Below are 25,463 nucleotides of genomic sequence, written 5' to 3' on the forward strand. Positions count from 1 at the left end.
TGTCGGCGTGACGGGCATGGCAGGCTGCGCACGGCCCCCAGGCAGCGCGAGCCCCGCGCGACTGGCACCGGACGGCCCTTCCACAGCGCGAGCACACTTCTCCCGGTCGCCATGGCCTTCAGCGCTTGCACCCGCGCGGACCCCAGGGACGGCTGGTTTGGCCCTGCACGTGAAGAGAGAGATGGTGGCTGTCCGCAAAGGCTGATCGGCAGCGCGCTGGGCCTGAGTGGGTGGGTAAGCAGGGGTGGGCTGAGGGTGTAGGTGAGGAGTAATGGGCAGGGGAAGTTATGGTGGTGCGAGGGGCAGTTAGAGGGAGGGATGAGTAGAAGGAGGAGTGGATAGGGAAGAGGTAAAAGGGGAGGGGCAGGGCGAGTAGGGGAGGGGTGATTAGAGGGTGAGAGACGGGCAGAGGGAGGAACAGGTTGAGGGGAGAGGCAGTAGAGGGGCGTGTATAGGATGGGGTGGGTAGAGGCAGAGCGAGTGGAGTGAGGGGTGAGTAGAGGTTGAGTAAAGGACTGGTCAGGTAGAGGGATGGTGGGTCGAGGGTGAATAGAGGCCTAGAGCCTGAGGAGTGAGCAGGAAATGCTGAGTCCTGATGCAGGCCAAAATGGACACAGCCTGTGAATGCTGACTACATCTCCACAGGGACCAAATATGTTTCCCTCAGGTCAAGCAAAGGGTGAACTTGAGCTACCTTCTCCTGACCTGTAACATTATCCTCCTAAAGTTATATCCTAAAGTTTAACATTACATATGTTGAAAGAAGAGAAAACATGCAGATGTTGTTGAAAATTTTCAATAAATATTTAGTTCGGCCCTCGACTTAGTCCAAGTTTTTAATTTTGGCCCTCTGTGAATTTGAGTTTGACACCCCTGTTGTACTAGGATAACTGTGAATATTTGTTGTCCATCTCTCTTTTGCATTTACTCTCTCCTTTTAACTGAAATTACAATCATTATTTTGCAAAGTGCCTGTTCGGCTACAGCATAATATTTGTGACAACAAACTCATCATCTGCTATCCAAAACCAGAGGGCAAAGGCTGGTGGAGTGAGGGGAAAAATTTGAAGGGAATCGGAGGTCCTGTTTATCGTACAGGGAGGGCATTCGTGGAACAAGTCAAGTTTATTGACATTTATGCTCGGGTGTCCCCATCCCAGACTGTGATGCAGCCAGTCAGCACACCTTCCACCCACCTCTGTGCAAATTTGAGCCTCCCTCTCTGAGAGTGAGAGACATTCACTCTCCAGTTCAGGCAGGGAGTGGTTAGAACACGCCCCCCAGCTGCAGCTGGTTGTACGCTGTGCCTTCTAAAGCACATAGTTCAGCTTTAGACAACAGCTCCTCCACCATTCCTGGCTGCTTGCTCAGACATGCCTCCCAAGGCGGCAGGAGTCAGATGAGCGCCCTCAGCTGCATTAACTCTGGACTCTGACATCCAGGCAGCTGTTGAGACCAGGTTTGGCTTCAAGCTCCATGTTCCTGAAGGGTCAAGGCAGAGATCGTGGCCACTGACTCGTGACTGGTAAGTTGCTAAAGAGTTTTGTGGTACTGTTTCACCCACAGACCTGGAGCTCTGTCAAAAGCCCAGGCCACTGGAGAGATATGGCAGGTAGTTTTCTCAGAAGTTGGAAGGAGTGCAGAGAAAGTTCATCAGGTTGCTGCTGGGGCTGAAGGAGTTGTAGGGGGAGGTTGGAGATGCTGGGGCTTTATCTCTGTGACTGAGGGATGATTTTTTTAAAAGTCAGGAGATGCATGGATAAAGTGAATGTCCGCACTTTTTCTCTCAGTCTGCGTCTCGAATGAGTGGCCAGAGGAAAATGATCAAAGTGGGTACAATTACAATGGCAAATAATTGTTTGGACAGGAGAAACATCTGGACAGATGAAATGCTTGGAAGGACATAGATAAAATCCAGGCTAAACGGGACCACTCCAGAATACCAGCTTGGGTCAGCACAGTTCTGTGCTGTTTTATTTTTTCAGTTGGTGGGAAGCAGCCAACATTTGTGATATGAAACGGCCAATGGTGGAGTTGGTGATGCTTCGGACAAAGGGCCTGAGAGGTGAATGTTAAAATGTTGGCTTATATTTAAGCACAGTTCAAGTCCTGCATCCGCATTATATGCAGGAGTAAAACACGAAAGTCTGCAGACACCATGATTGAAGTAAAAAACACATGCTGGAAAAACTGAGCAGGTCAAAGCATTTACTTTAGATAGGCAAAGATAAAGATTCATAACCAGTGTTTTGGGCTTGAGCCTTTCATCAAGGGGCAAGCTTCAGGTTTACCTTTGCTATATAAAGTACACGGTTTGACCTGCTCAGTTTCTCCAGCATCGTGCTTTATACAAACTTGCGTAGTGAAACATGGACGTCTACAGAGGCTGTGAGTGTGGCAAAAATACACGGTAAATGCTGGAGGAACCCAGCTGCTCTCGCAGGAGGTAATGATATTATCACCGATGTTTCGGTCCTGAGGCCCTTCTTCAGGGAATAAGCAAAGATAATGCACAGCTTCAGTACAAGCACAGGCAGCTCAATTGTCAACGACCTTTAACTTGATGGATAGATAAACCTGTGTGAACATTATCAAATAACACAAAATCAGTGGTAAAGGGCACAGGAGATTACTAGGAGAAATGAGCAAAGGTTTGCCCACACGGGGAGTGCCTCAGAGGAAAGGAAGCCAGAATAATCTGAGGAAGGAATTATACACTCAGCGTTCAGGTAGCCAAACTTATGGCCATTAGAGTTAGATTTAGGTTTGACTTTATTATCATTCTGTCAAGTACGGATACAAAGACAATGAAATGCAATTAGTATCCAACCAGAAGTACAAAGAATAGAGCTGTTTGCAAGTTACTGCGAATAAAAGCAAGCGCTCCAGCAAACAAACAAGAATAAAAGTACTGACAGTACAATATGGGTGCAATACTGCTCAGCACTGTGATGTTAGGTTCAGCAGGGTCACTGCCTCAGGAAAGAAGCTCTTCCTGAGTGTAGGGCACTACCAGTAACCATAAAGACTAGACTGAGGGAATGATAGGTTTTAATATATAGAAGAACCTTGCTGGCCTGGATCCGGTTATGGAGGGAAGGGAGAGGTGGCTCAAGGACCATGGGGGAGGAGTCATAGGGTATGAGTCATCAGTGGGCGGGCCAGCTCCATATATGCAGTAGCCAAAAATAACTATATACAATGGAGGAAATCTATCACCGCACTGAGCCGGCTGGTTCGGGAGCGGAGGATCCTGTAGCGTCTGCTGGATGGAAGGGTGAGCTGCATTGTTGATGATGTTTTTGGCCCTAACCAGGCAGCGTTCCCGATAGAGGCTTTCAATGGTGGGCAATTGGGTGCCAATAATCCGTTTTCACCAGCCGCTAGAGTGCTTTACGGTCCGACATAGGACAGCTGCCGTACCACACTGAGGTGCCATAGTTGAGTACGGTCTCAATGGTATCCATCAGTATTAAAGTGGCATGGTTAGCCCAGCATTTAGTGCGAGGCCAGCAGCCCGGGTTTGAATCTGGTGTGGTCTGTAAAGGAGTCACTTCCTCCCCGTGACTGCCCAGCTTTTCTTCGGGTGCTCCCACCCTTCAAAACAAATGGGGGCATGGGGCAATTGGGCGGCACGGGCTCATGGGCTGGAAGGCGGTCATTTACAATAATAGACACTTCTAGATAGGCATGTAGGTATGAAGGGGATGGCAGACATCTATCGAGGGCAGAGTTTTGGTTTGATTTAGACATCGTGTTTACCTTTGTTGTATTCTTCTTGTGACTGGAAAAACCTTTGGACCTTTAGTCAGACAGGCAAAGATTTACCATCAGCAAAAATTGTCTGTGGCCCTTTACAGAGTACAAAATGTAAGAGAGAGTTCTAACCCCGCCCCAACCCCCAACCCCAACCCCAGAGTCACTGAGTGTCCGTGGATTCACGCAGAGTCTATCCTGTTACCGTGCCGGGCGCCAAAATTTAAATTTAAGCCTCAAATCTTTCTGTTTTAAAACAAACCTCTCAAAGACCTTCAAAATAGATCGATTAAATCAGGTGCAGGCAATAAATATTAACTTTTCATTCATGCTGCCAAAAAATGTTTTGGGATGTTGTCCCAGAAAACAATAGAGATACTCAGTCACCATTGTTTGATCTTTGGGTCAGAGGCGCGATGAAAAACAGTGGTGAATTTTAACAAGTTAGAGGGACATCAATTTTCCTCACCAGGTTAGTGGTGTTTCCTAGAGATTGAGGGGCAATCCACCATTGTCCAAAGGCTTTTTTTAGTCACAAGAAAAATCTTCTCTTCTTCTTTGGCTTGGCTTCGCGGACGAAGATTTATGGAGGGGGTAAAAAGTCCACGTCAGCTGCAGGCTCGTTTGTGGCTGACAAGTCCGATGCGGGACAGGCAGACATGGTTGCAGCGGTTGCAGGGGAAAATTGGTTGGTTGGGGTTGGGTGTTAATACAGCAAAGGTAAACAATGTCTAACTCAAACTAAAACTTTGCCCTCGATAGATGTCTGTCAACCCCTTCATACTCACGTGCCTATCTAGAAGCTTCTATTATTGTATCCGCTTCCATTTATTGTCATGAACACGTCAAGGAATGCGTTGTTTTGCGGCCGCATCTGAGGGCAAGCATTTGTATAAACAACTTTTCAAAATGAAAATAGTGCAAGAGAAAAACAAAGTGAGGCAGTATCTTTGGTTCCTTGATCATTCAGGAATCTGATGGCAGCGGGGAAGAAGCTGTCCCTGTGCCGCTGAGTGCTTGTCTTTAGGTTCCTGTACCTTTTCTCCCAATGGTCATAGAGTGAAGATGGGATGGTGCGGGTTTTTGAGGATAGAGGCTGTTTTTTTTAAGAACTGCCTCTTGTTGATGTCCTTGATCAAGTGAAGTCTGGTGCCCATGATGTCGCAGGCCAAGTTAACAACCCTCTGGAGTTTTTTCTTGTCCTGAGCGTTGCCACCTCTGTTCCAGATAGTGATGAAGCCAGCCAGAATGCTCTCCACTGTACACCTGTAGAAACTTTTGAGAGTCTTTGGTGATGTACTGAATCTCCTCAAGTATAGCCACCGGCAAGCCTTCTTTGTGATTGCATCAACATGGAGGCTCCAGGACAGATCCACCATTACTCCCTGCTTCTTTGGTCTTTTTCTTTCACCACCCTTCCTGCTTTCACCAATCATCTGCCAGCCTTCTCTCCCCTCTCCCACACCCTGCCTGCTTTCACCAACTATCTGCCAGCCTGCTCTCTCCTTTCCCACACCCTGCTTGCTTCCACCAACCATCTGCCAGCCTTCTCTCCCCTCTCCCACACCCTGCCCGCTTTCACCAATCATCTGCCAGCCTGCTCTCCCCTCTCCCACACCCTGCCCACTTTTACCAATCATCCCCCAGCCTGCTCTCCCACACCCTGCCCACTTTCACCAATCATCTGCCAGCCTTCTCTCCTACACCCTGCCCGCTTTCACCCAGTCTCCACTGTTATATAGTCAGGATAATGTGAACTGACCTGTGGAAAAACTGACAGTACCTTCTGGCCCGGCACCACTAGTCACCAATGTGCCCTCTGGGAACTCACTCCCTGCGCCAAGTGTTTACAATGTAGCTTGGTCTCCCTTCTCCACCTAACCTCACACAAGCAGCCATATGATGTAAGGGCAGTAAAAAGCAACGAGCTGTTTGTTCTGACATTGGCATCATGTGCGAGAGAAGCTTGGGCTATAACATCCAATCCTGAAAAGGTTTGTTAAAGTTTTGTGCCCTTCAAACCTTCGAACAAACTTCAGGACCAGAACGTTATTAAGAGTACCACTTTATTTTGGAAGGAAAAAAATTAGAAGATCAGATGATTATTTAAATGGCAAGTAGTTGCAGCACATTGCCGTGCAGAAGGACTTGAGCATGAATCGCAAAAGGTTGGTTAACAGGTGCAGCTGGCGATCAGGAAGCAGGTGGAATGTTGGCCTTCACTGCCAGAGCGATTAAATTTAGGAGCAGTCCCAAATGTTGGGCCTGAGCCCTTCCTCAAGGTATGAGTGGGGGGGGGGGGGAGGGGGGGGGGAGGGAACGGGCACTTGAATTAAAGGCTGGAGAAAGAAAGGGGAAAGAATGGGAGGGGGAGGAGTCCAGACCAACAGACGAAAGGATATGATGCGAGGGAAGGTGAAAATTGATTTTGGCTCTGTGGAAGGAGCAGAGGGAAACGGGAAGAGAGAGAGAGAAATACAGAGCTTGACGGAAGGAGACGGGGGAAGATGTGGTGGTGTGTGGTGGGTGGGGGTAACAGAAACCTGAGAAGTCGACGTTAATGTCATCCAGTTGAGGGCTCCCAGACTGAACATGAGGTGTTGTTCCTCCAGTTTGCCACCTGGCAGTGCATGAGACCATGGACATACGTGCCACCAAGGGAATGGGATGGAGAATTGAGATGGGTGGCCTCCTGGGAGATCCATGCTACTGCGGCGGATAGAGCTCAGGTGCTCAATGAAGCGATATTCCAGTCTGCGCCCAGTCTCTCTGATGCAGAGGAGTCCACAAGTGAAATGTTGCTTCATGTTGGCTAAAATGGCCACAAAGCCAGTCATTCCATAGTCCAAATCATTAATATACAACATAAAAAGAAGTGGCCCCAACACCGATACCTGGTGCAGGAGCCTTCAACATGCGATTGTTCCAGTAAATCAGGAGACAATGATTTTTCCCACACTGGATCCTTTTCTTGATCTGTTGAGCCTTGAAGAGGCAAAATAGAAATAGTGGAGTTGTTGCTATGGCAGTGGTACCGGTGGAACAGACCAGGGGAGAGTGGGGAGTGGAGACACAGGGCTGATCTGGTCCTACCACACATGACAGCTCCATACAGGCTTCAACTGGCCTGTTAAAGGAGCCCATGGTGTCTTATTTACAACCCTGCAGTCACTAACCCCAAGTACGCTCATGTTAAATTCCCAGACACTTTACCCCTAAGAGATCTGGCTCCGCCTGGTTCGCCCCTTCCTCACACCCCTACTCTGAGTGAGCCTGAGAGATTGGACTCCACCACCCCCCTGCCCACCCCCCCCCCCCACCCGCAGCCTGTGATGCCTAGTAAGCATTCAGATGGTCATGCTGAGGCTCCACTACCTCACACTGGCAAGTCTGGAGCGGGTCCAGAAGTCCAACCTTCCCACACTACAGACTCAGGACCTGTATCAGTTCCCAAGGTTGCAAAGCATACAAGGCCTGCACCTGTTCCTCTGAGAAAATCAACTAGAATTCGTAAACAACCTGAGAGGCTGCAGTATTTATAAAGCATCTTATTATATTTTGATTGCTTTGCTAGTTACTGGCATATTTTGGCTGTCAGAAAATTCTCAATGCCCAAAATGGAATCCATGTATTTCTTGCTTAAGTTTTACCTAGCAGCTGTCCTTTTAATTTTAACCCTTCTTCTGCAGTGGAAGACTGTGGTGAATCTCTGCTAAGCTGTCTGTCTTCCCTTCGGCTAGCCTTACTGTACTAACATTGGCTGTTCATTATCTCTACTGTTAAGACCCATTGTCTTTCATTCCCGCAGTCCCAGGATAAATTTTGGTGCTTCTCTTCTTCTTATCAGTGGGAATACTTTTCGCCTTGCACATTTTAGCGAAGTGGCCGAGTTTCCCACAATAGCTGCAGGTGGCAAATCGAGCCAGGCTCTTCTGCTGGGGTGCCAGCTGTTACCACAGAAGTAGCATTTGCCAGGGGTTCACCCTTTTCTTTCCTTCGGGGTTCCAGCACTCCAGGATGTTCCCCTTTTGGTTTCTAGCATTTCACTGGACCGCATGGCACTTCTCAGTGTTTTGGCTAGAGTGACTGCCCGGTTGTAGGTTAAGGGCTCCATCTCCAGCAGCCTCTGACGGATGTAACTGGAGTCAATTCCACTGATAAAAGCATCCAGCTTCAAGGCATTGCGGTGTTGTTGCACATTGACTGTTCTGACATCGCATTCATTTGCCAGTGAGTCGAGGGCCAGTGCACAGGCAGCATCACCGGGTTTCTGGCATCTAGTCAGCAACTGGTGTAGAGCAAGCACCACGTTCCGTGGCGCCGGGTAGTAGGCAGTCAGATGTTCCCGAGCTATAGCCAGAGTGGTAGCTCCTTGTGTTACGGCAAAAGGGACCTCACCCAGCATGGAATTCAGGTGGCCCCGCTGTATCGCCTCATCAACCACGTTGTTTCGAGCCATGTAACACATCGAAACAAGCAATCCAGTGGTTGAAAATTTCTCTGGCCCTCGGGGCAGACTGGTTGATTATCAGCCGCTCTGGCTTGAGGGCTGCATTCATTTCTGCTAATAAAGTTGAAGGGCCAGTTGATGAAGTGGACAAAGACGATGGGGTCAAACAATAATCATGGCTTTTATTAGCAGAAACTCATGGTACAATAATGAAAGACAATAGATGCATATACAGTTATATCCAAGGGTAGTGTCCTTAACAGTAGAGATAATGAACAGCCAATGTTAGTACAGCAAGGCTCACCAAAGGGAAGACAGACAGCTTAACAGAGATTCACCACAAACTAAAGGTTAAAAACACAATTCCGTCACAGAGGCGACCTCAGTAAATATATTTAAGGCAAGATTGGAATTCCTGTTGGGAAACATCATGGACATGAGGCTTACAATAAAGCTGTCTGAATTTCAAATCCAATTTGTGTTGATGCCTCCGGTGGTGGTCAGTGCACAGCAGTTACCTGGAAGTCAGGAATATGGAAATGCAGAACTGTGTTCCCTTGGAGAAAGTTACTTATAATCTAAGGAAAAAATATGAAACTTTTCTTAAAATCTGGCAACCTGCATTACATCGGTGCAAGGATATAGTGTGGTCCCCTGTGCTTTGCTGCCTTTCACCCCCTCCCCCCCTTGTCCTTCCTCTCCTGGGGGACAGGGTGGGGGGTCCATTCCAATCAGTCTAAGCCGAGATAAGAGACCTGGAAGACGGACGATGAGCTCTAACAGACTCTGTGGTTAATATTTTTCCTTTCTCTTTTTAAATTTGTTTGTCCTTGGTTAGTGGCGCCTTGCTTTTTTTAATGTTAAATAAGCATTTTTGCCTTTTCATGCAAGTTAAGTTTCTTTATTTAAATGGTTAATATGTTCTTTTTTGTTATTTTGTGTTGGGGGAGGGGGGGGGAATAAAATTAGACTCCGTAGAAGAAATGTAAATATACATGATGAATGTGAATTATTGTCTGAGTTTGGAAAAATCAAAAATGAAATATTCATAAAAAAAAGACAAGTTTGGATAGATTTTTACATAGTCGGGGAATTAAGGGATTTGGGGAAAAGGCAGGTAGGTGGAGATGAACTGATCATCCAATCAGCCATGATCTAATTGAATGCCGGACAGGCTCGACAGGCCTGATGGCCGACTCCTGCTCCTATTTCTTGTGCTCTTAAATGCTCATGTTTTCTTCCTCGTCCTGTGCCTCACTGACCCAACGGCTCCACCTTCTTTTTCCACAGCATGAGAGGAGGTGATGGAGAGTGACCCTGGTCTGAGCTTGGACGAGGCAGAGAGTGAGCAGGAGAGGCTGTGGGAGAAGATCGAGAGCAATCGCCACATCCTGACCAAGACCATCAACCCCAGCAAACTGACGGCGTACCTTCGCCAGTGCAAGGTGATCGATGAGGAGGATGAGGACGAAATCCTGCATTCACACCTGCTGACCTCCCGGCGGACTCGTGCAAGTCAGTCCTTCTCTAAGAGGTCGTCTCTTTCCGTGCCATCCAGCCACTCCCTGGACTAGAAACCATCCACACACTTAAGCAGGAACAGAATGAGCTGGTGCTGTAGGCTAGGATATGGGATAAACCTACTATGGTAAAACCCCTGTTATCCGGAATTCAATCAACCAGCAGCCTTAAACAATCAGCTAAAAAAAAATCAGGGAAAATAAATAGGTAAAAAATTTTAAAATTGGCAGACCTTGCTGTTAGTTTGCCAATCATTCAACATGTGATCTGTCATCTACTGATTCTCCATGGGTGCTGGATACCAGGGGTTTTGCTGTACTTCAATTGAATTGCCTCCCAACAGCAGAAAGGGCTGAGAGGCCCCCTCCTTGACTCATCATACAGCACTGCCACAATCTTGATGAATGGTGGGCTTGAGAGTCCTGTTCCTACTCCTACATCTCGTACAATCAGATGTCAGATCAATTGGGTGTGACTGAGTGACCTATGGTCTCTTCTAATGCCCTAAATATTTAGTGTATAGAGATGTGGGACTGAAACAAACTTGTGCCAACTTGTTTTTCTATTATTGGAGTATTTCTGACACATGCTCAACATGAATTGCCATATTTAGCAGGACTAGAGGCTTAATTTAGAAATAGATTCTTACCTTTATTTTATTCAGGCACCTACGTGGTCTTTGCTCATGCCTCGGTTCAGTCCCGAAACATAGACTGCCTCTTTCTTGCCCTGGGCTTTCCTGTCTGGCATCAGTAGTTACCAAAGCTCCCTCAGGGAACTCACTCCTTGCTCCGAGACTTTACATTTATCTTGGGCCCCCTCCACACTGATCCCTGTTTTACTTTCCTGTTCAATTCCATTCAGTGGGCCATATAGACGACACTTTCCAGGCTCTAGTATTTCCTCATTTCAAAACACGTCATCTTCAAGGAAATGTGGGGATGATATTCTGAATGACTATCTTCTTAATCCATAAACCAAACTTTGTGAATGTGGCTTTGATTTGTGGATAAACATTTGCATAACTTCGCATTAAGATTTCATAATAATGAATAAACAAAGAATATTCAGCTTTAAAGAGATATGCAAAAGGAATAAGACGAAATAAGATGATTCAAAGAAAATTATCTCAAGCTCACACCTCCTTCATAGTTCGTCAAATAATGAGATTCAAGCTCTTAGTCTGCATGGATGTTACGACGTATTACATCATCATCACCATGGTAACACTGCAAGCAATACTTTCTTAAAGAGACAGGCACAAAATTAACTGAAAATCAAAAACACAAGGTCAGTAATGGGTTGAATGGCCCGTTGTTGTCCCACCTTTACCTGTGGCCACACCATATCTTACACACATTTTTTCAAAAGGTTTGCTTCGTGAAGAAAAAAAAAAATTGGGGGATTATAATAGAGCTGAACACAAAGACAATTTCAGATTTGCTGCATTACGTTAAATGAACTACATTAAATGAACTTTTATTGAATCAAGTATGTTTTGTAGCATAATATTGCGTTAGTTCAACTGACCTAAAAATGTTTTGCCGCTGATTTTCGTTTCATCTGATGCCTTTCATGTCAGTGTCCAATGATAGTCGGCCGGCTCTGATGGATTCCAGTTGCCCTGATTCCACTTTTCCATGGTCACAATGTTCCAGTAAAACCTTTCACCATGTTTGTCACTGACAGCCCCGAGATTAGCAGGGAAGAAGTCACTTCATGGTTTTATTCGGTTGAAGTAGACGTAAAATGTGACAGGAAATCACAAAAATAGGTTATATTCAAAAAAAGGTATGTGATAGGAAAATTTTGCGATGAGCAGCCCAAAAATCCATAAAATAGAGCCCACAGTGTTCATTCTTCATTGTCCAGTGCAATCTTGCCACTAAATTTCCATGTGACCCATTCTCCCCTCTTACTGACACAACAAGGGGCCAATTAACCTGCATATCTTCAAGATGTTGTAGGAATCTGGAGCCACGGCATGGGGAAGGGAACCCTCATGGACAGAGCGAGAACCTGCAAACTCCACACAGGCAGGTCAGGGTCGAACCTGGGTCTCTGGAGCGGAAAGCTCTGGGCCTCTGCACCCCACTATCGGCTCCTTCCACTCTCCTTCCTGATGTACATCCCAGCTACTCATTGTGCACATTACGGCCACTCACTCCCACTGTTGAGCTCATGACCTCTGCATAGCTCCCCCCTCCCTCCCAAGCACCCTCTGGCAGTGATTGGCTGTTTGGCAGAAGGTTATGCCACTGCCTTGTGCTCTCTGCCCACTCCTGCCTCTGATTGGTTGTTGGGTGGATGGTTACAGCCTTGCACTGTGCTCTCTGCCCACTCCTGCCAGTGATTGGCTGGGCGGAAGGTTACATCCTTGTTTCACACCCTCTGCCCACACCCACCCCTAGCGAGCACTTTCCAGAAGTGATTGGCTGTTAGGTTGAAGGGCATTTAAGAGATTCTTAGGCATATGGATGAAAGAAAAATAAAGTGTTTATGATGAAGGAAGTTTTTTTTGTAGAAATTTAGGTTGGCATAAAAGGCTTTTCCCATTGAGAGTAGGAGAAATGGATACAAGAGGTCATGGGTTGAGAGTTGACGGGCAAAGGTTTAGGAGTAACATGAGGGGGAACTTCTTTACTCAGAGAGTGGTTACTGTGTGGAATGGGCTTCTGGGTAAGGTGGTGGAGGCAGGGTCAATGTTGTCATTTAAGAAAGAGTTGGATAAGTATATGGATGGGAAGGGGATGGAGGAATATGGGCAGAGTGCTGGTAAGTGGGATTAGAGGAGGGTACTTGGATCAGTGCCGACTAGAAGGGCCACATTGACCTGTTTCCATGCTGTAATTGTTATATGGTTATAACGTCGATGGCAGAGAGGCCTGTACTGTGCTGTAGTGTTCTATGTTACGGCCTTGCCTCACGTCGTCAGCCAGTGATTGGCTGGGTGGAAGGTTATGGCTTGCCCCCTTGGGTGCTGAGGCCAGGGCAGCAGAACTGCTGGATTCTGCAGCTGTGGGACTGTATGTCTCCACTCCATTCGTTATCCGTTTGATAAGGTGCCGCACAAGAGATTATCAGTAAGTCATAGGAAAGTGGAGTCTGGGGAAGTTTATTGGCCTGGATTGAAAATTGGTTGTCTGACAGGAGGCAGAGAGTCAGGATAAATGGAAGTTTTTCAGGTTGGCAGAGAGTGGTAAGTGGGGTGCCGCAGGGGTCAGTGTTAGGCCCACAACGGTTCATCATTTACATTGATGACTTGGAGGAGGGGACAAAATGTGGTGTAGCCAAGTTTGCGGATGACACCAAATTGAGTGGAAGAGCAAATTGTAATGCGGATGTGGAGAGTCTGCAGAGGGATAGAGTTAAGCTGGATGAGTGGGCAAAGGTCTGGCAGATGAAGTACAATGTTAGTAAGTGTGAGGTTATCCACTTTGGCAAGAAAAATAAAAGAGCTGAATATTATTTAAAGGGTGAAAAATTACAGCATGCTGTTGTTCAGAGGGACTTGGGAGTGCTTGTGCATGAATCGCAAAAAGTTAGGTTGCAGGTGCAGCAGGTTATTAAGAAGGCAAATGGAATGTTGGCCTTCATCGCTAGAGGAATTGAATTCAGGAGTAGGGAGGTAATGTTGCAACTGTATAAGGTACTGGTGAGACCGCACCTGGAGTACTGTGTCCAGTTCTGGTCTCCATATTTGAGGAAGGATATACTGGCTTTGGAGATGGTCCAGAGGAGGTTTACTAGGTTGATCCCTGGGATGAAGGGGTTGACTTATGATGAAAGATTAAATCGTCTAGGATTGTATTCGCTCGAGTTCAGAAGAATGAGAGGAGATCTTATAGAAACATATAGGATTATGAAGGGTCTGGATAGGATAGATGTAGGAAGGTTTTTTGAGCTGGCCGGGGAAACTAAAATGAGAGGACACAGTCTCAAGATTCGGGGAGGTAGATTTAGGACTGAGATGAGGAAAAATAGTTTTTCCCAGAGAGTAGTGAATGTTTGGAATTCTCTATCCAGGGAAGTGATTGAGGCTGCTTCATTAAACATATTTAAAATTCGGTTAGATATATTTTTACATGATAGAGGAATTAGGGGATATGGGGAGAAGGCAGGTAGGTGGAGTTAGGTCATAAATTAGATCAGCCATGATCGTATTGAATGGCGGAGCAGGCTCGATGGGCCATTTTTGGCCTACTCCTGTTCCTACTTCCTATGTTCCTATGTTCCTATTCTTTCCCATCACTAACAAAAAATTCCTCCTTCCCTCAAGGCCGCCTTCTGGACATCTTGCGTTCACGTGGTAACCGTGGATACGAGGCCTTTCTCGAGAGCCTGGAACTCTACTATGCTGAACTGTACAAGTTGGTCACGGGCAAAGAGCCAACCAGATGTTGCTCATTGTTAGTTGGTAAGTCAACAGCTGTGACCAGCCCACATTATTGTGCATCCAGCACTGTCTGGTGAGCTAGTTATTGAACTTGCACTTTAAAGCATATAACATTTTGTTTGTAGAGACACTAAAAACGTATAGGACTCAAACCAATCAGTGGGGAAAAAATACCGTATAAATACATGTTGATACCATGTAAAAGTTGACACCCCCATGAGGTTCCCCCTCCATTCTTCTGTACTTCTTGTGTACAGTCCAAGAGCCAGCAAATTATCATCCTTTTGTTCTTGCTATCATTCTAGTAAATCTTCTCTCAACCCTCTCCAAGGCCAGAATGTCTATTCTCAAATAAGGCGCCCAGGACCGTACACAGTTCTCCAAGTGGGTACTTATAACAGAAGAACATGCAGTCGCCCCTAGCAATCTCCCACAACTGCGGGAAAGATGTTGTTCTGCTGAGAAAAAAAAGAAAAAAGATTCATAAGGATATAACCAGGACTGGAGGGATCGAGTGAGAACGAGACCCTTGGATTTTACTTTCTGGAGGGCAGGAGGCTGAGGCGTGTGCAATTACAGCATTTAAAGGCAGACAAAAGGGACTAACTTGGGTGGACAACTGGGTCGGCATGGACAGGTTGGGCTGAACAGCCTGTTCCCCTGCTGTAAAACTCTGTCTGTCTGGCCCTGTCAGACTGGAATATGGTAATGATCAGATAATCAGCTTTTAACGATGTTCATTGAAGGAACGATAGAGAAGAACCTCCCTGAAGTGATCGTTCACATCCAATGGAAGCTTTCGCCGTGTCCTGGATGATATTTATCGCCTTCTCAACTTTATCAAAACAAATGTAAATCACAAAAATCTGTAGACACTGTGGTTGAAGTAAAAACACAAAATGCCGGAGAAACACGGCAGGCCAAACAGGGTCCTTTATGTAGCAAAAGGCTTCTTTAGCTGTATTCTCCACCAAGAATGCACCTGCAGGAGCAAATTCAGACCTGTGGAATGGTCGTTCAGGTGGCAGCGCTGAAAGTGCAGCGCTGGCCTGAAAGGGACAGCTGCATGGGAGGCTCCTCGGAGCTCACTCCGGCTCCTGTCCCTTTGGGCTGTCAGTGCCGGCCGCCTCACGGTGTGGGAACTGATACAGGGCTGTGGGGAGAGCACAGGGCAGTGGGATCAGTGTGGGGACGTCCCACGCTGGCTGCCCTGCCCTGATGTCCCGCACCGGGGGTGGGGGGGCAGGGACAGCAGGGAGGGGGCTGTCAGGCGCTCGCCAGCTGATTGTCATCCCCTTAGCGGCTGCTTTCAGCCGGCTGCATTCATGTGCCGGGAGCGGGGGGGGGGGGAGGGGATGGGGGTGGACCTCAGTGCTCTGGCAATTATCCCTCCTGGAGGAGGGTTACAAAGTTCACCTTGCATGCACCTCCTGCACTTTCAAGTGGCCTCCCGACAGCCACATAGGGGCATAATATGCGGCTTTACATCGGGGGATTTTGGTCACCTGTAAGTGCCTAAAATTAAAAATACATCACCGGCGTATCAAAACAAATGTTAAATTGATTCTTGCCCTATTGTGTGAGCTTGCTGAATTTGAATTGATTTCTTGCATGGTGCTGGTGACCATGACCACTTTGGTTGTAAAAAGGCTGTGCTGCCCTGGTCAAAGGAACCATGGGAAATGCCCCCATTTTCCTTTCTCTGCATTGCTGTGTGCAGCTGTTATTGAAGTTATGGACCACGCAGAAACGGAACTTTCAGGTCCATCTTCTTTGTGTTAACCAAGTTACCTACCTGAATGTGTCCCCTTTGCTGGATAGGGCTCGTATCGCACTAAAGCTTTCCTGTTTATAGTAAAATCCCTCTTTCTGGAATTCAAGCAACCGTCAGCCTCACACAACCGGCAAAACAATCGAGGAAAATCAATTTTAAAAGTTAAAATAAATAAGATTAAAATAATAGGTAAAAAAAATGGTAAGTTTAAAATTGTAAAAGTAAATGTTCTTGAAGCAACTCCTAAATATTTGGTGAAGATGGTAGCATTCAGACAGAGGAAGGCCTTGTTCGGGCTTTGCTCATTTGAATAAAGTTGTGTGAAACAGTGACGGCGTCGCCCGGGATGAAGAGTTGGTTGATGCCGTTCACTCGTTGGGGCGACTCTCTTAAAGAGTCTTCTTATCCCTGCTTAGTAAGAATCGCCCCTGGTCAGACGCTTTATCTGTAAATTTGGGGGAGGGGAGTTTAATTATCTATAATGTTATTGTTTTTCGGGCGGTTCCATGGATGGGGAGGAATCTGCAGATGCAGCGACGGTTAAATATTTTCAAAGAATGTGACTGAAAATAAAGTAAAATGCTTTTAGCTTTATATATTCATGCAATTGAAGTTTGTTCAGTGTAAGTACAGTCTAGTATCTTTGACTTTTAAACTGTTTATTTTTAATGTGGGTGTATTAGTTAGATATTGTAAGAGTAAGTCTGAAGCAACCAGAAAATTCACTTATACAGCATCTACCAATTAAGATACCAGGCGTTTTACTGTATTTAGAATAGGTGGCTTTTCTGAGAGTGACACGAAATTGAGATCTTGTGATTCATGAGAGGAAAAAATGGTTCCATAAGGTTGCTGTGCTCTGTTGTAGAGCTTTACTGTATGGAAACAGGCCCTTCAGCCCAACTTCTCAATGCTGACCGTTAATTCCATTTGCCTGCATTCTGCCCATATCCCTCTAATCCTTTCCTATCCATATTCCTACTTAAATGCTATAATTATCTTTGCCTCTACCATTTCCTCTGGTAGTATACCCCACCACTGTTTGGGAAAAAATGCCCCTCAAACTTCTTGTAAATCTTTCCCTTCTCACCTTAAATTTATGTCATCTGGAAAAGGATATCTTGTCTATGCTTCTTACCACCTTATAGACCTTCGTAAATATCAGGTTGACCCGAACATTAACAGTTGAAGCATACAATGTTCTGTAAAAGTGTAATATTATTGAATGTAAGGACATAAGAAATAAGAGCAGGAGTAGACCATCCGGCTGGAGATACGTCCTCTAGTTATGGTCTCCCCTATCAAAGCAAGCTACTTCTGTCCTATATATGTATTTCATAATTTTATATGCTTCTACAAGATCCCCTCTCATTCAGCGAAAGTCCCAGATGACTCAATCTCTCCTCATAGGCCAACCCCCTCATCTCTGGAATCAGCCTGGTGAACCTCCTCTGCACCGTCTCCAAAGCCAGTCCGTTCTTCCTCAAGTAAGGAGACCAGAACTGCACGCAGTTCTCCTGGTGCGGCCTCACCAGGACCTTCTACAGTTGTAGCATCATGGCCCTGCTCCTCAATTCAATCCCTCCAGCAATGAAGGCCAACGGTCCATTTGCCGCACCTGCAAACCAACCTTTTGCGATTCATGCCCATGCCCTCCCAAGTCCAAATGGCAATCGCTTGCCATTTAAATAATACTCTGGTCTTCTATCTTTCCTTCCAAAGTGGATAACTTCACATTTACCAACATTGACCTCCATCTGCCCACTCACTTAACCTATCTATAGCTCTCTGCAGACTCTCCGTATTCTCTGCACAATTTGCTTTTCCACTCAATTTAGTGTCATCAGAAAACATAGATACACTGCACTCTGTCCCCTCTTCCCGATTGATTATTTAGTGTGGACAGTTGTGGGCCCAGCCCAGCACCCTGCTCACCAACAATTGCCAACCAGAGAAACATCCCTGTACCCCAACTCTCAGCTTTCTATTGGTTAATCAATCCTGTAACCACGCTAATACATTGTCCCCAACTCCATGCGTCCTTATCTTCTGTATGTCACCTTACTGAATACCTTCTGGAAATCCAGGTCCACCTATCTACTACACTTGTTATATCCTCAATTGAATGAATCTCTAAAATGTTGTCTCACCTGTGGCTTTTCCTGCAGTGGAGGAGGGTCATGAGGGATTGACCCAGTTCCTGATGAATGAGACAGTGAAGGTGCACAGGCAATTGAAGGATCGTGATGCAGAGATACAAAATCTTCAGAGCAAGTGCCAGGAGTTGCAGGAGGTCCAAAGGCAACTCAACTCCCAGAACCAAGAGCTTTGGAGCTTCCAGGAACGGTACCACAAGCTAAAGGATGAGTTCAAGGTCTTCAGTAGCCAACTCAACAAAGTCAGGGAGGACAGCTACCAGTTGGCGATGAAGCATGCCCAGCTCCACGAGGAGAAGAACATGGTGGTGATGAGGAATCGGGACCTGCAGCTCAAGGTGTGAGGTGGGATGGGTGAAAAAACCTCTCCATGACAGCGATCAGTTTATGACCCCAGTGACAGGCAAGAGTCTGACCCATTAATGAGATTGAGTCGTCTGGGATTGTACTCGCTGGAATTTAGAAGAATGAGAGGGGATCTTACAGAAATGTATAAAATTATGAAACACATAGATGAGATAGAGGTAGGTAAGCTGGATCCATTGGTGGGGGAGACCAGAACTAGGGGACGTTTCCAGGGTAGTAGATTTATGACGGAGATGAGGAGGAACTGCTTTTCGCAGAGGGAGGGGAATCTGCCAAATTCGCTGTCCATTGAAGGAGTGGAGGCGACTTCAGTAAATATATTTAAGACAAAGTTAGAGTTTTACAGAGTAGGGGAATTTTAGGTGAAGGGAGGTAGGTGGAGATGAGCCCACGATCAGATCAGCCATGATCTCATCGAATGGTGGAGCAGGCTTGATGGGCCACATGACCTATTCCTGCTCCTATATCTTATGTTCTCCCAACTGACTGATGAAGGCCAATGTGTTGGTAGCCCTTTTGGCCCCATCTACCGGTGACACCACTTTCAAGGTACAATTGTAGCTGTTTTCTTAGATTGCTCTGCTCTACCACATACCCCTCAGATCCCTGTTGTTAACTGTGTAGACTTTGCACAATGCAGCATCTCAGATTCAGATTTATTGGCGGAGTACATGCATGGCATCACATATAACCCTGAGATTCTTTTTCCTGTGGGCGAGGCAGAATTACCACTTATTGGCAGTGCAAATTGACTCAATGTACACATGTAAGCAAAGTAAAAAAACTGTGCATTACAGAGGTAGAAAAAACATCAATAAACTGCACAAGTAAGAGTCCTTAAATGAGTTCCTGATTGAGTTTGTCGTTGAGGAGTCTGATGGTGGAGGGGGAGCAGCTGTTCCTGAACCTGGTGGTGCGAGTCTTGTGGCACCGATACCTCTTTCCTGATGGTGGCAGTTGGTCCTTGATGATCACTGCTTCTCTCTGACGGCAGCAGTCCCTGTAGATGCTCTTGATGGTGGGTAAAGTTTTCCCTGCAATGTCCTGGGCTTTCTGCTTAGGAGCAGTGGTGTCATGCAGCCTGTCAGCACAATCAGGAACGTGCTACAACTGTCTTCACTATCTACAAATACCAGACGCTTTAGTACATCTTGGCATCAATTTTCCCATGGTGCCATGGGAGACTATTTCTGCTGTTGGAAGGTGAGAATGCAGCCAATCGAGGATGATTGGGACATATAGTGAGGTGGAACAGTGTGGTCTTGCTTCAGGATTAATTCAAGATTATTTTGCTGTCATGCGATATTCCACAAAATTTCCTTTAGTCCAATCATAAGACAAAAATTCACTCTCAGTAAAAATTGCCCAGCGCCCCATGCAGTCAGAGAAAGAGAAGCAAAAAATAGTCCCCCTTCCAGGGTCACTGAGTGTGTGTGCATTTGCCTCCAGCACTCCCACAGCCTCCACAGTCCAAATCATAGACAACCCGAGCTACAGATGGACACTCCCGACATGATCAGGAAACCTTCTCGCATCCTGGTTCTGATACCTGCTGCCCTATCAGCCAGCCTGGTGTGACTCCCTCGTCTTGTGTCACCAACAGTCTGCCACCCATGCGTTCTTCACTGGTCCACCTCCTTGGCCACCCTCCCGTGAGTCATCTCCTTCTCAAACATGGGGGGGGGGAGGTGTTCTCCCTGCTTCCTCCACCAGTCCTCTGTTTCCATCCCAATGAAGGTCGTAGAGGGAGTGGGTGCGAAGCAAGTCCAGAGAGGTATGGGAGCCACTGCATGGATGATGAAGGGGGGGGGGGGATGCCTCTGTCTGACTGACGGTTGGGTCAGATTTGTCGTCATCTCGATAACATATGTCCTATCTTCCAGAATGATCAGATAAAGTGCAGGCTGGCTGGGATGGAAGAGGAGTGCCAGCTGGCCCGGAAACTCTCCAGCAAGCTGAGGAAGGACATAGAGAGCATGCCCAGCAAGCAGAGTGTCAGCCAACTGAATCTGGAGAATCAGCACCTCCAAGCAACCATCCAGGAGCTGAAGAACTTCCTCCAGGTAAACATGTCCGCACTGATGGTCACAGGCAGGTACGCTAGTGACGTGGTGCCGATACGGAAAACTGTGCTCAGGCAAAGTCAGTTTCCCCTTATCGTGTATTTACCATAAGTAGAATCGTTAACAGAGTACTGCTGTAAAATAATTGGACTATCAGACCCAGGACCACCAGCTGAGGAACAGCTTCTACCCACGGGCAGCGAGAACGCTGAATGACCCAAGGAACTGCTCACACTCACCCTCCGAGACTGTCACATTCACGAAACAATATTTAGTTATTAATTTGTATAGATGAAATACTTGACCTACATAAGTATTGTTTGTCTGGTTGTGTGTCTGCGTGATTTGCCCCGAGGATTGGAGAATGCTGTTTCGTCAAGTTCCACTTGTCCAATCAGCTGACAATAAATTTGACTTGACTGTACAGAGTCAATCGAGTATTTACCATAAGCAGAGCAGTTAACAGAGTAGTGCATTGAGCTGTGAAAACCACACAGAAGTCTTGGAGGAACTCAGCCAGTCTCACAGCATCTATAGGAGGTAAAGGTATGTTACTACATTTCAGACCTGAGCCCTCCTTCAAGGTATAACCAAAGAACAGGAAGTTGCTTGAAAAAAAGACTGGAGAGAGAAAGGGGGAAGATTTCTCATGCACTTCCAGTATGAGACCACCCGCAAATTGGAGGACAGCTCATCTTCCATCACCGACAACTCGTCTTCCATCAACGACAACTCGTCTTCCATCAATGACAACTCACCTTCCATCAACGACAACTCGTCTTCCATCAATGACAACTCATCTTCCATCTGTGCACCCTTCAACCAGAAGGCATTAACGTCGACTTCTCTAATTTAACCCCACCCACTCCCTTCCTCTTTCCCCTGTTGTCTTTCCTCTAGTTCTGTTTTTCTCTCTTTCTCTTCCCTTTTCCCTCTGTCTCCTTTCACAGAGCCAAAATCATTTCTCACCTTTCCATCTCCCATTAACACCTTGTTGTCTGGACTCCTCTCCCTCCCATTCTTCCCCCTTTCTCTCACCAGTCTTTACTGAAACACCTGCCTGTTTTATATTTATACCCTAAAGAAGGGCTCAGGCTCGAAACCTCAGTGATATATCTTTCCCTCTTATGGACACTGCATTCTCCATATAGCATTCCTGTGTGTGTGTGTGTGTTTTTACTACATCCACAGTGTCTACAGACTTTTGTGTTTTATAGCATTGAGTGTACCATGGGTATGTTTGCGTGTGTGGTGGTGGTAAATGTGTCTGTACGTGTGTGTTGTCTGGGCACATTGGAAGCATGGGCCAACCTTTTGTTTTGCCACTAACAACAATGAACAAAAGATACTCTAGGCAACAAGGAGTAAAGCACAAAAGTCTGTAGATGCCGCAGAAACATAACGCTGGAGAAACTCACCAGGTCCTTTATAAAGCAAAGATAAAAGATACATTACCAATGCTTCGGGCTTGAGCCCTTCATCAAGAAATGAGCAAAATATAGGCAGCCACCTGAACAAAATGGTGGGGTGGAGGGGTGCGCTGGGGGAGGAGCACAGTCCCGCAGGTGGGAGGAAATAGGTGGATAAGGGAGGAAATAGGTGGATAAGGGAGGGAGGGCACAGCAGCAAACATAGAGGGGGGGGTGTGGATGGCTCTGTGAATGGAGAGGGAAGGGGGTGGAGATCTGGAAGATAGAAGGCAGAGGGATGGGGGAGAAATGGGAGTGGGTTAACAGAAACCAGAGAAGTCAATGTTAATGCCGTCCAATCTGGCAGCCTGTCTACATTTGATCATATATTAATGAAGGGTTCAAGCCCGAGATGTTGGTTCTGTATCTTGATCTTTGCTACATAAAGGACACTGTTTGACCTGCTGAGTTTTTCCAGTTTGTGTTTTTACTGGACAACGAGGTCCCTGTTTATGTTGACAAGGTCCCAGGGAGATAGTAATGGTTTATTGATGAGTAAATAGTTTGTCTTAAAATGTAAAGTTGCAAAGATGCCCGTCAAGTGCCCCTTAGGAATATTTCACAATCCGGGATGTAGAATTAGAAATGTTAAATGTACCTGATATTCAGCCCATTGTATTCATGCTGGTTAAGGGAGTTTGGGTTCACGTAATTCTCGACTCTTGGACTATAGCTCCATTGGGTCTGGCTTCACCTTCATTTAACTTTCTGATTTACTATCTGACAACTCCTCAATGCTCAATCAGCTTGATAACATGACTGTCTCAAGTAGGATGGATGAGGGATGACTGCGGATGTTGTGTATTTGGATTTTCAAAAGGCCTTCAATAAGGTGCCGCAGAAGAGCCTGCTCAATAAGATGGGATCCCATGGAATGACAGGAAAGATATTAGATTGGGCGGAGCATTGGCTGATAGGCAGAAAGCAAAGGGTGGGAATAAAAGGATCCTGTCCTGGTTGGTTGCTGGTTAGATGTGGTGTTCCACAGGGGACGGTCTTGGGGCCGCTTCTTTTTACAATGTATTTAGATTATGGACTGAATGGTTTGCCAAGATAGGTGGTGGAGTAGGAAGTGTTTAAGAAGCCGAAAGTTTGCAGAGAGACTGGGACAGCTTAGGAGTGTGGGCAAAGGAATGGCAGATGAGATATAATGTCGAGAAATGAATGGTTGGACACTTTGGAAGAGGAAATAAACAGGCAGATTATTATTTGGATGGGGAGAAAATTCAAAATTTGGAAGTGCAAAGGGATTGCTGGTAATGAAGGCGAATGGTATGTTGGCATTTGTTTCAAGAGGAATAGTGTATAAGAGTTAAGAGGTGTGGATGAGGCTCTCTGGGGCACTGGTGAGACCTCATTTGGAGTATCTGTGTCCAGTTTCGGACCCCATGTCTTAGAAGGGATGTAATGATGCTGGAGAGAATACAGAGAAGATTTACCGGGATGGTTCCAGGAATGCAAGGGGTAACATATGAGGAACACTTAGTGACTCTTGGACTGTATTTATTGGAGTATAGATGAATGAAAAGGGATCTAATTGAAACATTTCAAATGCTGAAAGGATTGGACGGAGTAGATGGTGGGTGAATCCAGGACAAAAGGGCATGGTCTTAGAATTGGAAAGTACCCATTTAAAAATGAGATGAGGAGAAATTTTTTAGCCAGAGGATTTGTGGAATTTGTTGCCATATACAACTGTAGAGGCTGAATCACTGGGGGAGTTGAAGAGTGAGACTAATTGGTATCTAAATAGTCAGGGTATCAAGGGATGAGGGGAAAAGGCCGGAACTTGGAGCTAGATGTAAGTACGGTTTAGCTCATGGTCGATTTGCGGAGAAGACTTGATGGGCCAAATGGCCTCCTTCTGTTCCTTTTTCTAGTGATCTTGTGACCAAGGAAGACCTTGCTTATGGAGATCGAGCACACATTGTGGGCCACTCCTGTCCTACATTCCATAAGAACCCGAGGGACTTAAACAATGTAATTCGAGTTGCCAAACTGGAAGTGGTCAGTCAAGTCAATTTTATTGTCTTTGAGGTTTAGACTAGCAGGGGAGTAGCTACATCATATACCCTAGACCGGCAGAGCGGTCCTCTTCTAGGGGGCCATCCTCTGTGACTGAGCGCTGAGCTTTGGGAGGGACGCACATGGAGCTGCGAGGGAAGGGTGACGCCCGCCTGCCAGCCAGATCAGCCGAATCATCCCTAGCAATCAATGGGGTGGCAGATGTCACAAGCCAGATCGTCCTCACACCCAAGTTTATTGCCAACTGATTGTACAAGTACAATCCGACGAAACAGTGTTCTCCGGTCCTCGGTGCAAAACACTCAGACACACAGCAAGACACAACACACGAACAGACAAACAATACACATGCAGGACAAGTATTCATACATACAAATAAATATTGCTTCGTAAAAATCAGATTTTCGGGTGGTCAGTGTGAGCAGTTCCTTTGGTCGTTCAGCATTCTCACTGCCCGTGGGAAGAAGCTGTTCCTCAGCCTGGTGGGGCTGGCTCGGATTATTTTACAGTTCAATGCGATACTGTGTTAACCATTCTACATGATAAATACTTGATGAGGGAAAACTGACTTTGACTAAGCATGGTTTTCCTGCATCTCTTTCCTGACGGGAGTAGCTGAAAGATGCTGTGCTCAAGAGGGTGCAAGGACTCCTTAATGATTTTGCATGGCTGCCAGACAACGATCCTGCTAGATCATGGTGGGTGGGGGGAATCCAGTGATCCTCTCTGCCACTCTTATGGTTCTGTGGATGGACCTCCAATCTATTTCATTGCTGCAATTGTACCGCACTGTGATGCAGCCAGCCACATTGCTTGCTTCCCAAATGGGAACCACGTTGCAGTAAAACTAGCTGTGAGTTGAACTGTGGATTAGATATTGGAGTATGATCCCTCACGTGACTGGCTACCTGGCCCATTCGCCTCAGAGCACTCCGATATCCCACTCCCCCACATTTCCTGTGACATCTTCCCTCACACATGTCCATTAATGCCCTCAGTTCTCCTGTCACCCACTTGCCATGGGATAATTGGCACTTTTATTTGTCCTCACAGCAGACAGCGAACAATCTTCCCCCCAGGGACAAGGCTCTGTTGGATATCCTGGACCACGATCGGCGAGAGGCCCTAGAAGAGAGACAGGCATTTGTGGAGAAGATCCACAACGTTAACATGGAACTTCAACACGTTGAGGAAATCCGAGACAAGGTTTGGAAACCAGGTTTGACATACTGGTAGCAACTCCCATATTTCTCACATATCTCCATCTATTTAGGTAGAACTTTTAAGTTGGGTTTAGACTCTGCTTTCCCTTGTGATTCAAGGGAACTATTATACAGTAAAGCCCCTGGTATTCAGAATTCAAGCAATTGGCAAAAAAAATTAAATGAATAAGAATAAAATACGAGGTTTGCTCGTAGCAGCTGTTTGAATAAAGTTGTGTGAAACAGTAATGGTGTCACCCGGGATGAAGAGCTGGTTGATGCTGC

At 46.3% G+C, this 25,463-nt stretch overlaps 1 protein-coding gene across 9 annotated transcripts in view; it reads left to right on the forward strand.

The window, feature by feature from the left end:
• Positions 1-1,270: 1,270 nt before the first annotated feature.
• LOC138748135 (caspase recruitment domain-containing protein 11-like) overlaps positions 1,271-25,463 on the forward strand; it is a 76,803-nt gene continuing 52,610 nt past the window's right edge. For 3 of the 9 annotated variants that reach the window (XR_011347818.1, XR_011347819.1, XM_069907851.1), the window contains exons 1-6: positions 1,272-1,525; positions 9,497-9,721; positions 14,007-14,144; positions 18,066-18,391; positions 20,303-20,482; positions 25,030-25,182. Coding sequence is in view for 7 of the 9 variants with exons in the window: in XM_069907851.1 (XP_069763952.1) it covers positions 9,511-9,721; positions 14,007-14,144; positions 18,066-18,391; positions 20,303-20,482; positions 25,030-25,182 (1,008 nt within the window). In the remaining 2 variants the exon portion in view is untranslated. Of the gene's footprint in view, positions 1,526-3,222; positions 3,278-4,174; positions 4,229-9,496; positions 9,722-10,375; positions 11,018-14,006; positions 14,145-18,065; positions 18,392-20,302; positions 20,483-25,029; positions 25,183-25,463 lie in introns of those variants that run through there. The other 6 variants (XM_069907857.1, XM_069907854.1, XM_069907852.1 and 3 more) reach the window with 6 other exon arrangements.

The sequence above is a fragment of the Narcine bancroftii genome, chromosome 13, assembly GCF_036971445.1.
Source record: "Narcine bancroftii isolate sNarBan1 chromosome 13, sNarBan1.hap1, whole genome shotgun sequence".
NCBI classification, from domain to species: Eukaryota; Metazoa; Chordata; class Chondrichthyes; order Torpediniformes; family Narcinidae; genus Narcine; species Narcine bancroftii.